General features: G+C 30.3%; 1 protein-coding gene across 1 annotated transcript in view; it reads left to right on the forward strand.

The window, feature by feature from the left end:
* Positions 1-20,559, forward strand: part of LOC136980946 (patched domain-containing protein 3-like) — a 151,557-nt gene that overhangs the window by 122,883 nt on the left and 8,115 nt on the right. The window contains exon 4 of the mRNA XM_067277145.1: positions 7,650-7,737. Coding sequence (XP_067133246.1) covers positions 7,650-7,737 — 88 coding nt within the window. The remainder of the gene's footprint in view (positions 1-7,649; positions 7,738-20,559) is intronic.

The raw sequence follows: 20,559 nt of genomic DNA on the forward strand, positions 1-20,559 counted from the left end.
AAGTAACTAACATAATTTTCTGCTATAACTTTTGTAAGTCTGATTAAAAAATCAGATTATAATTCGTAAATTTTTCGAAAAGAATTGCGATTATTATTATTATTCTAGAGATTTCTACGTGGTATCTGAGTTTAGACAAACAATATATATTTAAAAGCCTGCACGTAAACCATTAATCAAATGTTTTTTTATATCGTGTTTGCCTGATTGAAAGATGAGGAAAATTTCCGAATAATTTGTAAAACAGGTTTTCTCCAAAAATTCACACTAATTAAAAATACGTCTATTTACGTCGTGTTCTAAACTGTTGGAAAATATAATAGTTTTGACGTAGTAATGACGTTTTACGTCTTGCTGCATTAAAGAAAAATATAAAAAAATGGAACGAGACGAAGCGAAAAAGTAGAATTCTTTATCAAAGAGGTCAGGAAGTATTCTTTCCTCCATAATAAATAGACAAACAATATAAAGACACTACTCGCTACACTCGAATTAATTCTGCTGGCGATAATCTAGTCCTGTGGAAATAAACTAAACGGAAGATAAAGTGAAAGGAATCTAGTTATTAAGTAGTATGTATATGCTTGAAGTTAAAGACATCAAGGTTTCTTTAACTTCACGTATTTCAATTTAACTTAACGAAGGTTATAAGTATTTAGTAAACACGATTATTGAATTTTTAACCACACGAATCGACTTATCCCAATTCACATTGCTAAAAATGAACGTTAGAAATGCTAAACGAAACAGTGTGTGTCGAGAAAATTTTTAACATTATTCATCAACACAGGACACAAACAAAATTTATTTATTCCGAACAATTATTGACAAGTGGTCAAACACAACGTTAAGACTTTATGTGATATTCACGTCCCAACTTTGCTATAAGGATACAACATCTGTCCTTGATGCAGCTGTATTTTAGATAAATTTTTAGCAGAAAAAAAAAACAACTACATTGCTTGTGTTATAAATTCTCAGACGTTAAATGCAGACGTAGTTTGCCTCAGGTGAGTAAAACTCTCCTTGCAATAATCATTATTCAATAAATAAAATAATGTTCTATAAATAAATAAATAATAAAATTTTCTTGTAATTTACGTTAATAATATATATTTTAAAGCATTCTACTCATTAATGTGCTAATATTTTATTCGCTATAAGGGGGGTAGTAAGATAATTTTTAAGTGTAGGAATGTTTAAAACTGTACGTGTAGCAACTTAATCATTTTAATATCTTAAAACTAATGAATGTTAAAATTGGAATTGTCAACAAATTTCATTTGTTTTTTTTTTCTATTATCAACAGTTAAACGGCTTCTAGCCGAATCAGAAATCGAAAAAATCAGTTGTCGATTATCTTAAACATAGTATGAATGGGCGACTTTGTTTTGTATCTGTACTTTCCAACGAACTTTTGCGCCTTTCATATTATATTTAGGAAAAAATATCGGTATTTTCTTCCCATTTTCTTTATTTAATTGATTTTTACACGCGCACGAACACAGCACCTCTTAATTGAGTATTCACTGTACGTAAAGATTGCACTTTCCAGTATGAAACGAAGATTTATAGCATAAAAAAATAAATGGATAAAATGAAAGCTATTTTAAAACTATTAGCTAAATTAATTATTCAGCTTATTCAAACTTATCTACAACAAAATATTACTTGATGATAATGAGGGAAAAAGTACGTTGTATTGTTTTACTACTTTCATTGTTGTTTCCAACAACACGCATATTCTGAATAACATAACCTATAAAAGTATCTCTAATTTAACTTATAACCTGTATTAAAATATTTCTTCCAAGTCAAAATATTTATTAAATTTATAAAAAAATCCAAAACGTCGGTATATTATTTTTATTTTATTATTATTATTATTATTATTATTATTATTTAAAAGACCACACACTCCAGTTTAATTGATTAATACATTCGTGTTACCTCGTATTTATTTGAATTTTTAAATATTTATCTTTACTTCATTAATATGTTTAAAGATTGGGAAGAAAAAATAATAATATTAACAGGCTTTATCAAGAATTATAATTTAGCTATTAAAGAATAAAGTTATAATGGAGAAAATTAATTTCTTTCTCCTGTATATAAATAAATGTTCTTATAAAAAATGTAAACTATATATACTTGAAGCAATTATTTGATTAAAAAATCAATACTGATGAGGAAAAACAATAAAATTATATATTATAATTGGATTTATTTATTTATTTATTACAGCAAAGTAGTGAATGCTGGCTGGCTGTAGATCTCAACCCCCCAATCAACAAAATTCCATAAGTATATAAATAATTATCTTTATTTAAGATCTAGAGACAGTGTCATCAAGGATCTCTTTTTTGTTTTCTAAATATTAAAAAAAAAAAAGCAACTGAATAAACCCTCATTTTGAATTAAAGAAAATCGGTCCATACTTTACACTGACAAGGTGTAAAATAATTATTAAGAACCACGTAAAAAACCACTATATCTATTGTTTTTTTTACATTTATGACTGAATAAAAGAAGCATATAACAGCTTATAAAATGAAATTTTGGAAATATTTTTTGTCACGAAAGAGAAAATGGTTAATTTAGTACGATTCAATAATATTAAAATGCAGAAAAGTCGTTATTTTTGAATGTTATTGTGATGGAAAGTTCGATAATAATATAAAACAAAAAGCTATTCAGAGCCTTTCCTTCGGGCAGTAGCATTGTTTTCAATATAAAATAATAAAGCAGTAAATAATACGTGTCCTATAATATACAGTTAAGTATAAATTAAATAGTCTAATGAATACGGCTTAAATAAATTTAAGAGCTTATCATATCTTATCTAATAATGTACAATATTTTATAATTTGACACCTTACTATTTTTCATTCTAATTTTGCTACTTGCAGGCACGAAATACGAAGTAAATTAACTTAATTTTATAACATTTTATCTGTTATAAATACAAAAAATAAAAATAAATATGAGAGTAACTTACCTCTTTCGATTTTTTTTTACAGCTGTAAATGAGATTGTATTGATTTAATTTCAATTAAAACCGTTAATTTCAATTAATAAATCGAATTACAATTCGTAAATTATTCACAGAGAATTGCGATTATGACTTACAATGTGTTTTAAAGCAATATCTGAACACTTCCTTTGAAATGTAAGCATTTAAGATGAAATATAAAAGAGAAATCAAACGTTTATTTTAATCACGTGTCTGTTGACTGACCAATAGAAAAATCAGGAAAGGTGGGTAGTTTTTTCTTGTCGTAGGTAATTAATTTCCCAACGTTTCCTGTCACGTATAAAAGAAATAATATTTTAAAATTCTAATGGTTTTTCGGATTTATAAGTGAATAGATTTAAATCCTGAATCAGGAAATCTGTTTAAATTTATATTTTCTCTCTTGTTGATTACCAATATAATTTGCCTGTCTGTCTCTACACTTCAAACTTTATGTTTCAACGATTAAAGTATATAGAAATGATTAAAATAAACCAGCATTTATTCGAGTCTTGAGCTTATTAAGCACACTACATGTCTGTATTAAATATTTATTCTTTCGTTTTCGATTGATTCGTCACAGATTAGCACAAAAGTCGGTAAACCCAGGAATGTTATTTACATTATTTTAACAACAGGAACACAGATGTTATTGTTCGTGATAAGTTAACATAAAGGTCTGTTAATAAGAATCCAGTCGTTTCATTGTTAGCTACAAATTCACGACTCACTGATTTTTGTCACCTGTTATTTATAAAGAATATAACAGTTAGAAACTTTTTGAAATAACATGACATTCGGTTTGGATCTAAAGTTTATATATAGTTCATTTGGGCCTCCTGTCCCAATGGTTTCCATATCTTGTCTCTTCTTTCATCTCTCTAACTCCATTCTCGAGTTTAAAAATGGACAGACAGTCGGACGGACGGACAACGGTGGGAATTTATGGTCAATTTTTTGTTTAGATATCAATTATTTTTTTTGGTTAATAATTGTGTTGTTACAACAATACCTAAGACGACGACGTAAATATATTAAAACGCTTTTTGTCTGTATTATTATTTACAAAAATCCGTCAATGAGTTACGTAACTTTTCCGGCAACATTTAAAAGTGCGTGTGGCGCCATCCGTTTTGATATTTTATTTTTAAAACAGATTTTACATAATGAATTACTATAAAGTAGCAAAAAGCTTAATTTCGAGGGCAGGATGAATTTTTAAACAATGTAAATGCTAATAACGAGTAAAATCGTCATTAACTCCGACCCTACTCGAGATATGTCACGCGACTCTTTATATCAACCCACCCCCTCGACCTTTAACCACCAAAATTTAGCAGCATTACTTCCCCTAATATACAATCCTCCTTACAAAATTTCAAAAATTTTCGACAAAACAGTTATTAAACTTCGAAGATCTCTACATATACAGGAAAAAACCCCGAATATTTTTGCATTTCTAGACATTTCAAGGTCCCCTGAGTCCAAACATGTAAAAAATTTTTTTCGGGAGGTCATTTTTTGACCGATCGCCATAGTTCCCCACTTTTATATATAACAGAACAGGGAAAGTAAATATCAATACTAACTAGAACCCAATACTACTTAACTAGAAGCAATGAATAAGGCTTATACTCACAGCAAATTTAATTAACTCTTTATTTGTCCATTAGAGGAAATATGTACAAAATGACATAGGAAACGTAAATCGAATTTGGTGGTCTCAAGTGCGGAACTGACCACAACACCACGTTATCCGAGCGGCTTTTACTAACCTGTCAAAACGTAAACGCACTCCTCTCATCCGCCCGGGTGCCATGGTCGACGACAAGCGTTGATACGTTACGAGTTTTTTCCTTGCAACAAGTTTTTTGTATAGATGGTAAGTTTTTCGCTATTTTATCTATTTGTGTAGCATTTATTTCAACCCTCAAGAATTTGTTGTTGCACTTAAATAACTTTTTCCATTAAAAATATCATCTTTGTATTTATTTTATAATTTTGTTTTTTATAACGTGGACAAAACGACATACATAGGCAACGGATTTAAAAGCACTCGTATTTGGCTTCTAAATCCTGAAATATTTCCCGATTATATGTACAGTGCAAGCCTGCGGAGACTACAAACATACCGCTGCTGGAAGACACCTCCAATGAGAAACGTCATCAGTAGGGTAGGGACTGCAATCCAGCAGTGTTTTCAATCCAGCTGGATTTTTGCTGGATCAACATCATTCCAGCTGGATCCAGCGCAGATGTATTTTTGGTGCAATAAAGTGTTATCTATCTATCTATCTATCCAGCAATTTATGGTTATTTTTAAGAAATAAAACATATTTCTAAAATACTTAAGAAACTTTTATTTTTTAGACTGGTTACTATAAATCAGTAAAACTTCTTACACATTTAGGTAGTAAACTTAACTTTGGTTCGGTTTAACACTTGAGATAGAGATAATTAACTTTAAATGTTTAGTTAGATTGTAATTATAATGTAATCTTTAAGTTAAATAATAGCAAAGGTAATTCTACTAATTAATTTGTATGAATATATTATAATAATGTAAGGACGGATAATCAGTGGCTAAGTGGCTATCAGTCTTACCAGTTTTCTTATATAGGCTCTACATATCAGTCTGTAGTTATTTATGACTAATTTAATTATTCGTGTTAGTAAAGTAGTGAGTAAGTAATTAGTAGTAGTCTAGTAGTTAGTTATTATTATCACAATCATGAATCACATACATTCATATCATCATATATCTAAGATACTCATTAATTTAATTAACAATTTAACTAACTAGGTAGTCTCAGTTTCTCACTAATTGTCACAATAAAATTGCCTAGCCTAGCCCACTAACCACTTATAGAATAAAAGTTAAAAACTCTTACTTAATAGAATTAGAGTAGAAGTTATAAAATATTAGTCTTGTCTTGAATAAATTATTTTAAAGGATTAAATAAAATTAAATCAATCACTTCTGTTATTTTTTTGACTTTTCTGGAGGTAGGATCTCAAGAAACAAATGGTATTGATGGTGTTGTCTCCCAACCTACTTCTTAATGAATTGCATATATATCCCGCTGCGGAAAAGGCCCTTTCTACCTCTACGCCAGTTGATTTCAGGGTCATCGAACAATTATAAATCGTTCCGTCACGTGATTCATTGACGTCACAACCGACTGTAAATTAGAATTATGCATCAGGATTAGTAGAGGAGTTACTTATTTTATTTAGCGCGAAGACACTTTTTTTAGCGAGAGCGGAAAGTCAACTGGCAATTAGATCAGCAGAGGTAAAAGGGCGGGCGGTGCGGTGTAGAGGGGTGTAGCACATGCTGCACTGAACGGCAACGTCACTCTCGCCGCCGAACAATAGCGCACGCAGTAAAGCGGCAACGCGACAACGTAGACTTTTTCGCCATTATTTAGAAAGTTAATTGAGTATTTGCGGATCCGCAGCGCTGGATCCAGTACCTGGTGCTGGATCCAGCAGGCCGAAGAATGCGCTGGATCCAGCTGGATTACTGGATGAAGGAACCAGCAATTGCAATCCCTAGTCATCAGCAGACAAGTCCTGGTCCAGTTTCCATAGCTGGGCCATCTACACAGCAGCATGATGATTTATTTTCGCTTCCTGTATCCAACATTCTTCAAGTTGCTGGAACTACATAACCTCAATATCAGCTACAGAGATCCCGTGCCGTCACACCTAACGACAATAATACAGCTGAAATAACAGCACCTACCGAACAACAAGACGATAATTCATCTCAGATTCCATCAGCAAACACTGAGCAAGAACTTTCTTTAACTCATTCAATTCAATATTATTCATCTGCTGCTACTAAAGAACATTCATCGTCCTCTACTCTTGCTATGTCTATTGAGGAAATTTCTCCAGTCCCAAAAGGACGTTTTATAAGTCAAAGACGTTCTCTTCACGAAAACGTAAGCCAAAGACTCGACAAACCTGTTTAGTTTTAACTTTTACTCCTAATATGAAGGCAATTAAATCAAAAAATGAGCCCAAAGCTCCGCCGGAGAAAAGGAGACGAAACGTTACTAAAACGTTACTTGAAGAAGACAGTGAAGAAGAAAATTTTCCTGAAAAGTTTCAAGATGATGAAGTCAACGCATATATTGCAATGATATTTTTTCCCGATCTAACCCTGGAGAAGATTGATTAAAGTGCTTAAATTGTTTGCGTTGGGCTCACGTTTCTTACGCTGATGTTTCTAAAAGAACCAGGCTTCGTGAACTTTGTCAGTAATTTTATAGTTTTTACGTGTATGTCATTTTGTCCTTGCGTAATGTGCCATTTTGTCCATAGCCTATGGACAAAATGAATTTTGGCTGATCTCAATTAAATTAACAATTTTTTTCTATTATTTTTATATTATAAATGTTTATTATATTTCATAGGTAAAGAACCAAAGATGATTGGTGTAGAATATCACAGTACAGTGATTTACCAATAAAGAGTTATGAACCTAAAATAAAACCATATGCCATTTTGTACGTATTTTCCTTATGCATTTCGGCATTCCTAATTCTCAAAAATAACAAAACCTAATAAACAATAACAATAATAAACTAATGAAACTAATAACAATACTGTAATTTTTTCTTTCTAGAAAATCATTCATGGATTCGAAAAATACTCTATACTGCCGAACCTTGGAAATCTACTTGGAAAGACACGACCAATTTGAATGAAGCTCGGTAATATTTTCATCATTATGGTACGTCGAGACAATAATTCTCTTCATTATGGCAGGTTACACGGAAGTTGGAGTTTTGGGTGCGACAAAAACAGATATCTGCCAATAATCGACGTGTTACCTTTATCCGTTCCGTTGACTTACATATATTTCTTGCGATTTTTAGAATAATCGTATTGGTTATTTTGTTTTCTTTTATTACTGCTTTAATATTTTTACCGGTAATTTTATCCACATTGCATTACATGGAAATATGTGAAAGGAAAAACACGAGTAAAAATTGACGAACAGACAAATGTCGGTTATTAATCGTCAGAAATTTACACATGAATATGTGACAAGATAGAAGAAAAAGAGGAAATTTCAACTATTTAGACAACATATTCAATATATTTACAGACACATAATAACTTAGAGATGATTAGAGGATGATGAATTAGAGGTTGACAAATAAAATAGGTAAATGTAGGATGGCAAGAGTTCAGACAGTATTATTAGATATTGACAGTGATTAGTGACGACATGGAGTCCAAAAGAAAGACATGTTAATGATGTTTTAGGCTTATATAAACAGAGGACATGTGTATAAAAAGCCATCAATAAATCTTTATTCATATTTTACTTTTGATAGTGCAGAATATTATTTAAATTACCAAGATATATAGAGCCAATGTGAATGTAATAAGAGATGTAATTTCTCATGTCAAAATACAAAGTATTTCATCCCAAATATTATTTCTCACTGCGTTGAATCATGTAAAAGTGTATAGCATACTTTATGTAGTGTTAAAGTTAATAAATTATTTAAAGAATAATTTATCTTCATCTGGATTAAAACTGTTATATTGCTAGATATTGTGAATGCAACTTTTGTAGTGTACATAATGTTCTGGGTATAACATATCTGTTCAATACATAGGTAATGATTAAATAAATTTGCATTTTACTGTTTTCTTTTATTACATATGTAAGACAATATAATTAGGAAAACCATAGCTCATCCTCTGATACATTTAAATAATAATAGAAATTTAAACAGATCTCTAACGCCAGCTATCGACAACCTGACACATTAACTCTACTTGAGAGCATAGCTCAAGGACCAGTATAGCTATCGACTCTGTTATAAGTTTATTATTGCAGAGTGTTTTATAAGTGTCAAATTAGGTGGAGCTGTCAACTTGAATTTTTTTATTTATACACTCATGCCTGTTGTTCGCATTGGGAAAATGTTGAACTGTTTATCCTATTCATCTAAGATGCAAAACATTGCTTTTGTAAATGTTAAAGCTTGCCGTTTGGAAGCAAAATGTGAAAAAACAATAAAAACCATTAGAAGAGTATTTGAGTGCAGTTCAGCGGCGCAACAAAAAGAATGTGTTCTATGCATGACATGTTTTAATGATGCGAACAGCGTCTCCGCATGAATCAAGGTGATTTGAGTGATATGATCATGAAATCTTTATGGAAAACTTTATACTTTGAGTTATTTGTTAATTAGTGTAAAAATGTTAATCACCGTCTATTTATAATTGCCTGTTTCTTGCCAGACCCTGTATAAATACATCATTGATATTGACAATTCATTCGTTTGTGATAAGTCAGTCAGTGATCGAACTTCAAAGCAACGACACGACCATTAATAAAATATGCTTTTTTGCAAATATATACAATTCAGCAAGGCTAATGTCATGACGTATCCGGAATTTTCAATTTCCATTTACGGTCTAAGCTACTCGAGGTAAAAATTCGCCATATAAACTCTATGCCGGCTGTAAGTTTAAAGCAACCGCACGACCACTAAGCACGAGTTTTTGCAAATACAACCTGTACTAAAATAATAGAGCCACTGTGAAATAATGATATTAATAAAGAAATAAGAAGCATATTCATAATTTCTATGTGAGTGCAGATTTTATATGTGATCTTAACCTCTTTGATTATGCAAGAAATGTCCGGCAGATGGCGTTAACAGTTTAATATGTTTTCAATGGGAAAACGGCAAGCGGATATAACCACAGTTCTCTGCGTAAGGATCCTATTTAATTATTCAGAATTTGAATAAACGATGATTTAAGGGATTCTATCTGCTTCTGTTTTCGATAGGATTTACTTACAAAAAGCATTCAATTCTTTTACGTCAACTGTTGGAGATCGCAGGCATAACCAAAGAGGTTATAATCAGCCTTAAAAATCAGACCACTGAAAATTGTTTTAAAAAATTAATAATGCGAAAAGAGAAGAGAATTTCCATTAGTTTTTCCCGTCTGTTTGAAACCTTACAAATCCGTTGATTTATGTTTCATGTTGACGTAATTAAAATGTTTATTTATAAAACGACGAATATATAGATATTGAGTTAGAATAACTTTTCTAGTCCTGTACGCGCTTTCCTCTGAATAATTGACGTATCGAAATTTGATTTATTAAGCACATTTACCGACATTTTAATAAAAATTTAATTGATAAATGATCATTTAAAACAGTGAGAGAGGAAACCGGAAGAGGTACATAATTCCTCGTTATTTTTTCTATATATCACAAAAGTAGATAAAATTAAGTTAGTAATTGTACAACCGGTAGCAACTTTAATGATTATAAATGTGAGAATCCGCGGTGACGAGTCTAATACTCGATTCACCTATCTGCGAAGTCGAGACTGCTAGACCCGCTCACGTTGTCACTGGACGACTATAAAGTTCTAAATTTGTCACAAGATCAGAAGATCTTACTGACTGTTTTCTCCTGACACCAGCTAGGGTAATTCTAAACTCGCGCTCTAATTCACGATTATACGATTGTGTTATCTTTAAACCGAATCCACGTGGTTGATTCGGGGAATAAGGTTTGTATAGTTCGAGTGGGAAGGGGTCGTGAACTCGTCGACAGGGTATCCGGTCCAATTCGGTCTAATTGAAACCAAAGTACTAAATAACATTAGGTTTAATGAATAAAACAATATAAGGGTTACATTCACAAAGATTAAAATATGTCTATTGACAAACTAGCTGCTTATACCTCTAATCGACCGAGAGAGAGCGAGAGAGAGAGAGAGAGAGAGAAGCTTCCATAAATTTGTGCATAATACCTCTGCATAATTTTAATTTATTAGAATTAAGTCATAAATATAAGTATTAATTTATTATTGATAGAACCGGTATTATTTTTTCTGAGGACAACAGTTGAACTTGTTAGCCTCAGACTAACTACAACCATCCATTGTTTTTATTATTGCATTGTTTAATTTTAATTAGTGTTAATTTAGTATTTTATGTGATTGTATACACAGTGCACTGTTTTATTTATAATATCAGTCTGTAAATTGTGTTTTGTTTGTATATTTTATATATTTTAGATATTTATTGTGTTTACTGTCATACGTCTAATCTTAAAATGAACTTTAACTCTTCACCTTTCATCTACTCTCCAGACCAGCTACCGAAATGTTTAGCCGCCTGGAAAGCTGACTTCTCCTCATCACGGAGAAGCATGCAGATCAAAACTCTCTAGACAGGAGATGAGTATTTCTTCTTACACAGAGTAGAGACTACGATTCAGGATCTTGTATGAGTAGGTTTAAAGTATCGTATCATTTAGTAGGCCTACCGTATGGGCCTACTAAATATCGTAGTTCATAAATATAATCTATTCAATATATACATGATACTGACCGAAAATTCTACAAATTCATATATCATTTGGCCTTTAATCTCTTTTTTTTATACACATTACAATAGAATTTTTACAAATACCTAGTACATAATTTCATTGAAGGATTATCATACACTTAAAACCTTATATGTCTACTAAACAGTTTCAATGGATATGAGCATTTTGCTATTATTATACATTACGTATATTCATTATAATGTATTAAATTATATATCGTCTTTATTTAATTAACTGCATAATTAGTTCTTTGTGAGTCTTTTCTCGAAAAAATGCTTTCTTTCTCTTTCCGACAGTGTTATACCTATTACATCAACTGATTCACCATTTTCACTGCACTTCGTGATCGATTCGGTTCAGTATTCGAGTTTGTGCCGTGAACCGACAAATTAAATAAAAATAATATTTGTTGGAGTGAACTATTGAGTCCCTTATTCATAAACTTGTTCTACAGATCAATAATATGATCGAAACTTCAAAATCCGACACGTATAATACATCTTTATAATACATTTTCCAAAAACTTGCAGAAATGTTCTAAGTTAGTCTAGCAATTAAATATTCTATTAAATCTCTATTTACTTCTTTAAAAGCCACTAGACGGTCCCTGCCGAGTGTAGTTGGGATCTCAGCCTCCAACAGAGTAATAGATAAATCAAAAACATATCACACGTCTATTGTTAATACGATGTTTTAAACATACCTACCGTAGACACTTTAAAATAATTTTACATATAATAAATGAAATATGTCTAAATTAAAATTGGAATTAAAAAATTACCGATTGAGATTTTGTTATGTTTGACGTCCCAAATATAATTATTCTTGTTTTTAATTTTTGATATGAAAGTATTAAATATACTAAAAACATTTATATATGACGTCTCACAGGGTTTATAATGCAGGAAATTAATGTTTATTTTAAAAGTTTTGTTATAAACACTCAAAAGAGTAGTGTCGAGATAACACCTATCAAATAAGAGACGTTTCTGAGTTCTGTCTAAACTTTAACATGCAAGAATAAAGTTAGTTATCCATCTTTAAGACTTTGCAACATAAATATTAATAAACTACAAAAATATTTCGTCTTTCTAAAATATCCACCAGATTAGTCGAAAAGAAATTCTAAAGTTTTCATACAAATATAAAACGAATTAAGAAGTTTTATTTACAATTTGTGCTGCTATTTTACGTTCTTGAAGCTTTACCTAAGTTTCCATATACTACTCATATTATTTAATGGGAAAAAATTTGTTAATCATTTCAAATTATTACTTATTTCTCTTTTACACTGTTCGTGATGTAAAAGTAATTTTCGAGAATTGTTTCTTCTTCTTTTCAATTAATCAGAAGAAAAATAATTCTATTTGTTTTCCAGCTTGGCATCGTTCATTTTTATTTAATCGTGTATCCACGACCGTGACTGCTAGCAATACTTTAATAATAGCCGTAATTCCACTTTACTCTGAAATTTTTACGAATCGCAATTTGATTTATTAATTATAATTATCAAAGTTTTAATTAAAACCACAGACAGACGATCATTTAAAGGTGTTAATAAGAAATCCAGACAAGATATGTAATAGCATTTTCTATAATTCGTTATTAACTGTTATGCTGTAAACTTTAGGATTAAATCCACTTTTAAATAATAATAATAATAACAATAATGCTTTATATATTTATTCCTAATATTAAAACAATACTTATAACAGATTATAGCACATAAAATAAAACAGAACACAACAAGTACAATAAATAGGATATTTGTATTATTTTACTGCACTAAGGAAAATTAAATCTTTTCTTATGTTACATTTAACAGCCAGAAAGTTATTTAAAATATACTTAATGTGTCTTTCAATAGCTATATAAAGTGTTCGGTACAAAATTCATGGATTACACTCTATGTAATGAAGTGGTTATACACAGTCATTTTGTATGACGTATGTTTCCACAACGAAATGATTTTACAGGTATATTTAGTTATAAAATCACCTTTCATTTAATTTTATTACTTCCACTTAAACTTACAGATTCATTTCCTATGTATGTAAATAGTTATATTTTTAGAAATATATTCATATCATCAATCTTATAAAAATTAAATTCAATAAATAAAATGTACTAATGAGTTTACAATTATTTTTCTGTGAAGTCAAATCAGGAAAATAATTCCGTTCTGATTTATGATATAATGAATAAATATATACTAAGGTTTGAGTTCTTTCGATACTTTGAAAATCCGTATATTATGTATGGGGCCACCCTAATAGAGTTTTGTTTTTATTGTCCTTTCGCGGCGTATATATAGAAGAAGATCTGTTTGAAGGAAAAAGGGCTGTTAATATAATTGGGTTGTAAACTGGCACCTTTCTGAATGCTTAATCCCAAATTATTCGTGTAGAAATGGGTTGGCATTAAAAATTAGATACAGTACACTTGTAGATGCCGGGTAATAGAAAATAAGTGAAACAATAGATTCTTAGATGACTAGACATGCAAGAAAATTCAAACGTTTAAAAAGTTTTAAAATAAATTCCGTTAAAGAAATCAGAATCATTCGATTTTTCTGTTCCTGAGGAAGGCCATTCAAACTGGCCGAAAACGTTTGAAAAGTGGACAAAAAGAATGCATTTTTAAAGGTTTTTGTGTCGAGATTTGATTACTCTTGAACATTTCCAGAGAAATTCTATTCTTACTCTCTATTTTTATGCACATTAATGCGAATAAATCATGATAGTGGTAGTGGTCATTATCTAAATAATGTTTTCTAATTTAGTTAAGGTTACACTTTTATAATTATTTTGTTTTAAAAAACGGAGTATGTAAAGAAGATGAATATAGAAACAAAGTTTCTATATTCATCTTCTTTCGGAAACGATCAAGTTTAATGTTTAGTGTTTATGTCGTTAATTGTAACGTATAGTGTCATAATTAAATGTTAGTATAATAAACAATTGAGTGTCTTCATTGGACTAAGTACGAGTGAAGTTACAAAAGTAGGAGAATTTAAAAAATAAATAAATAATTTTTTTAAAAATGTTTTCATAAATCATTTTCATCTTCCCAACTATTTATTTTTTTATATATAATATAAGATCCAGAATTGAAAAAGTGTGATTTTTGCTGATTAATCAAAACGTGATTAATCCTCTATTATCATCGTCTTTTTTTATCATCTTTAAAGTTTGTCATATCATTTGAAATCGGCATAATTTTTAAATGATGAGGCAACAGATCCAAATCAGACCCTATAAACGTAACGATTTTCACAAAATTGCACTTTTTACATAAAAAATGATCGATTTTCTTTAAAAAGCATGCTAATTTTATTACCTTTTGAACGATTTTTCAGTTTCTCTCTATTTGATGCCAAAACATGTGGCACAACAGTAAATATATTATTTAAACTATATAAAAATCTTACGTAACAGTTAGTTCATCGGTGCAGTAAAATAATACGAATATTCTATAAATTTCAGTTATTCCGATTTATTTTATCTGCTACAATCTCTTATAGACATCCTTCTAGTATTAGGCACAAATACAAAAAAAAAAAAAAAATTATTATTATTATGAGTCCAATCCTAACGTTTAGAGCATAACAGTTAACAACGAATGGTAGAAAATACTATTACATACTTTATCTGGATTTCCTATTAACACTTTTAAATGATCGTCTTCGTCTGTCCACTTAGTTTTAATTAATATTTTGATAATTATAATTAACAAATCAAGTTACAATTCGTAAATATTGCAGACGAAGTGGAACTATCACTGCTATAAAAATGTTCCTACCAGTCAAGGTCTACTAAACGCATCATTGAATAGACGTGAACGATAACGATCTAGATAAAAAATTTTATTACTGTCCTTGTGACCAGTTAAAACACAAGAAAAATTATTAGAATTTCCTTTTATATCAGGAAATGTAAGTCTTAACAGATTTTCTATTGTCTTGAACAGAGGCGGCGTAGGGCGTCGGGGTCCGAGGGGCCTCGCGCCTCGAAGGTTTATGCATTACTTAAAAGCAGTAAACGCAACGAAAAAATTTTACTCGTTGTTTATTCTCATTGTATTCGCTTGTACTCCGGAAGGACAGGAGGGTGACCGCTCAGCGACCGAAGAGCCGGCCTTATAGAAGACGGCCAACGCGAGGAAGACACGAGAGAGGTCACGAAGCGACCAAAGCCGGCCTTATAGGAAACGACCTAGAAGGAGGGGATAGAATGCCATCCGGGAGGACTTTGATGGGAAGCTGGCCCCTATTCAGGCGTCATCTGCAAGGAAGAAAACCTAGAAAAAACTTCTGCTGCCAGCCCGTCCGAGTGAGGCGTGTACCCCCGATCTAACTTTAGTGTTTAGGGTCTGGTCACCGCCACTATAAAAAAATTTTACTCGTCATAAAGCGATAAATATATTGACATACCAAATTTGTTTTTATTTAGTCTAGCAACATTTGCTGGCGTTGCGTTGCTATCGCGGGGAATCCCCGCCAGCCAGAGCTGGGGATTTTCCATTCTGTTTGTTTACGTTACTTTCACGCTGGATTCGAAAAATGCTTGTCTGACGCTCGTCAATTTATTGAGAATAACAGTTATTAACTGCCAAAAGGCTTTAAAAATGAAAGGGTAGCCAAATAGAAAAAGATGTTCGATTATGAAGGCAGCGATCAACCTATACAGTCTCCCTAAAGCCGGTATGAAACAGATTATTTTAACACCATGATTGATTGTGTAATAAGCAATATGGATTCGAGATTTATGTCTTTAAATCAACATTTTAAAAATTTTGGTTTTTTCTATGATCTAAGCAACTTAAAAAATATTCCAAAAGAGCAAATATTAAAAAACTGTCCAGATTTACACTCAGTCCTGCGAGTGGGTGAGAGCAGTCACTTCCAACCTTACGAATTATATGAAGAATTACAAACAATGATCCCAAATTTGCCCAACTTTATTAAAGATGTGAAACAGCTTCTTTTTTTAAATTTTTTTTAAATGTTAGTCAAAAATATAGTTTGCATTTTTATGAATAAAAATTTGACAATTTCAACAGCTTTTTATTTTATAAAATCCGTCTTCTTGCGCCACCAGAAATGTACCTTGCCCACATCAAATTTAGGTCTTGCCCCGCCACTGGCCTTGAAGATAATTAGCAAATTTCTATCTCTACCATTAAATAAAAGTTTAAGTCCTTTTCTGTTTTCAATTAGAAAAACAAATTGGAGAAAATGAATTTGTATATATTAAACTATGCTTTTAACTTATCACTCTGTCATACGTTATGCAGCATATGTAAAACATTTATCAATTGGTGAAATTGCGAAATTAATAAACGGAGACGTCAGGTACCAATATTTTAAAATAATCAAGAATTTTTATTGCTGTTCAGCACGCAATGACAATGAAGGGAGATTTAAAGTTTCAAAGACATAAAATAATCGCACGAATAAAAAATAAAACTTATTCATTCCTTCTTCTTTCGTATAAAAACTTTAGAATTTTTTTCGATTTTTCTGGTGGATATTTTATACAGAAAAAAAATATTTTTGCAGTTTATTAATTAATATTCATCGTACGTAGTCGTAAAGAACGGCTACCTAAAATTTTATTCTAGCGCATTAGATTTTAGACGAAACTTATAAAATCTCTAGTAATTGATGTTATCCGGACACAATTCTTATTGATTTAACCTTAATAACTTTAGAAAATTTGCATAGACATTTGCTCATTAAGGGAAATGATGCTAGTAAATAAAAAATAATATAGTAAATATGCTAGGTATGCTTATTAGGGCCTCCATGTTCAACCCGCGGGTCGTGGGCCGCATGAAGTCTACAAATTTTTTTTTTTTTTTTTTTTTTTTTTTGCAGCTATTTTAAAACAGTGATTATTTTATATAGATTTTTATTGCAATGATATATCACATGAATAGTTAAATACATTAATGTGATGTATAACACCTTATCATATACACTCAGAAATTAAAACAGTTATTAAATACTGTATTTTTCAACAAAGCTTTAAATGTATTACATATAATATATATGTATGTACAGTACATACTGTGTGTATATGTGTTTAATTAGTAAGTTTACAATAACAATAATAATAAGTAATAATAAGTTTATAAATCGATGTTTCGTTATAATGATATAATAGCGAGGTTGAGGCTGAAGTTTTAAACGCAAAAACGTGTAGTTCGGACGTTCAGCACCGCTTTCCTGTAAGCCTAGAAGTTTGACAATGGTGTTTGGAAAGTCAGTGGAATCATGCTCGACATTTCAAACGCCATTGTCAAACTTGTAGGTTTACAGGAAAGCGGTGCTGAACGTCCGACGTACACGTTTTTGCGTTTCAAACTTCAGCTTTATCCTCGCTATTATTTTCTTAAATTTGTTTTGTATATGTAATGAATATGTGTCCAACAATAGACACATTCTTAAGTTACAAACGTCCTCTGCATTTTCAATAAACGATAAGAGATTTTATTGTTTTTATTAAATTCTTTGGAAATAAGCCTAATAAAATTTAAATTAGAATTTAACATTTACACGTGCATATACATTTAAAATTTAAAATTATTCATTGTTTAGATTTTTAACTGTTTTAATTATGTTTCACTGTGTAAGTTATAGTTTTCGGCACTGTAAACCATGTTATGTCAGCTGTTATTAAAATAGTTAACGCAATAAGAAATAATTCTTTAAAGCTTCGTCAGTTTCAAGATTATCTTCAAGAACTGGAATCTACGTACCGAGAATTTCTTTTTTACACGAAAATTCAATGGTTAAATCGAGGAAAATGCTTAAAGAAATTTTCGAAGTTGAGATAAGAAGTTCGAACTTTTATGAATGAAAATGACCAGAATGTTCCTGAATTATATGATGGACAGTGGCTTTTGGATTTTTATTTCGTCACAAATATCACAATAAAATTAAACGTTCTTAATAAGCAGCTTTAAAATAAAAACAAATTGATCAAAGGCCGTTATCAAAATATAAAAGCATTCATAGCAAAACTCAAACTTTATGAAACCCAGTTAAAATCAAAAACTACAATCCATCTTTTAAAATTACATAAATTTAATAGTGACGAAAAACATTTTTCTAAATATGCACAAGTAATTACTAATTTACTTTAATTAAAAGAGATTTTCATATTTAAAAATTTATATAAATACACTAAATATTTTCTTATGTCTATTTGACATTGTTATAGAACAAGCTCCATTGAATTTGCAGATAAATTTAATAGATGTCCAGTCACTTTCTGAATTGAATTATATGTTTGAGGCCGATGACAAAGTTCCGTTTTATACAAGATACGTCTCTAATGAAAAATCCCCTAACCTGAAAAACTATCGATGAGCATTACAGTTGCAATGGGAATAACCTATCTTTGTGAATATTTCCTCAAAATTGAAGATTGTTAAATGTAAAAGTCGTAATACGATTAACTGATGAAAAGTTAAAAATAACCAGCTATATTGTATAACATCAAAATACCTGTTGATATTAAAAAATTAACTGAAAAAATTGAAAAGAAAATTTTACATTAAAATACATACAAAATGCTGTATAATTGTGTATGCTTTGTTGTAAAAAATATGTGCGCAACACACACTATTTTTATTTTTACTTTTGGCCCAGTAAACTATTTCGATTCGACAGCACTGCATTAGGAAATTGTTGCTGCTAAATAAAAAATAATATAGTGAATAGCTAGGTTTTGTTATTAGGGAGAAAGATGTTAGTAAAATAATATCTCTGTCATCAAAATTAAGCAATTTGGATTTTGTTATAATTAATTAATATAAAAATTATTTTAAAAAATATTCCATAACAAATGGCAAAAAATATTCCATATGTTCATATGTTTCTTAAACAAATATTCTTCGCCGGAAAAGTTACGCAACTTGTTGTTAGATTCCATTCTGTTTGCCGATGGAGTTATTTCTAAACAGAGTAATGATATAAGGCAATTCTGCATATCAAAAACGATAAAGACATATTTTTGTGCATTTGCCTCATAAGTTAGCCTGTTTTTCTGACATCACAAATTAAGTATATTTACAACCTACAACGGGGTCGATCTGTATAAATATTAGTGGCAGGCATGAAAATGAGTAAGAAAAACTCCTCGTTTCAGCTTTTATCCGTATTTATTAGGGTACAAAATAAAAATACGTTTGAGCGGAAACAGTTTTTTGATACAAAATATCGGGGGGAGAGATATTTGTTTTTATCCCATATGTATTGAAGTCCATGACAACGAATAGTTATTTTGTATGCACAGAATTACAAAGTCACGCTGGTATGCTATAAAATACTAAACTATAATATAAATGTTGATAGTACTTTGTCAGTATATTTAAATCTATAAGTAAAGTAGTGTCGAGATAAAATCTATCAAATAGAAGAGATTTCTCTGAGTTTCGTCTAAAATTTAACATGCAAGAATAAAGTTAGTTATCCATCTTCAAGACTTTGCAACATAAATATTAATAAACTGCTAAAAATATTTTGTTTTTCTAAAATATCCATCAAAATAATCGAAAAAGTTTTTAATACAAACATAAATACAATCAAGAATTTTTAATTACAATTTGCGTGGCTAGTTTATGTTCTTGAAATTTAACCTCAGTTTTCCTTTATGCAGCAATATCATTTAATGAAAAAAATTTCATAAACATTTCAAATTATTAATTATTTCTGCTTCTCGCAATCGAAACCTGTTAAGAACTGCTGTTCTTGATGTAAAAGTAATTTTTGAGAATTTTTCCTTCTTCTTTTCAATTGGTCAGAAGGACAATAATAATACTTGTTTCCAGCTTAGCATCGTTAATTTTTATTTAATCCTGTGTCCACGACCGTGAGTGCTAGCAATATTTTCATAGTAGCCGTAATTCCACTTTACTCTGCAATTTTTACGAATTGTGATTTGATTTATTGATTAGAATTATCAAAATTTTAATTAAAACTAAGACCAAAGACAGACGATCATTTGAAATCGTTAATAAGAAATCCAGATAAGGTATGTAATATTATTTTCTATAATTCGTTGGTAATTGTAATGCTCTAAACCAGTGTTTCTCAACCTCTAACGAATCGTCGTCCCCTTCAATAAAACCGTTACGTATTATCGCC

Source organism: Centruroides vittatus, unplaced genomic scaffold (assembly GCF_030686945.1).
Source record: "Centruroides vittatus isolate TY-2023 unplaced genomic scaffold, ASM3068694v2 contig_738, whole genome shotgun sequence".
Lineage (NCBI taxonomy): Eukaryota > Metazoa > Arthropoda > Arachnida > Scorpiones > Buthidae > Centruroides > Centruroides vittatus.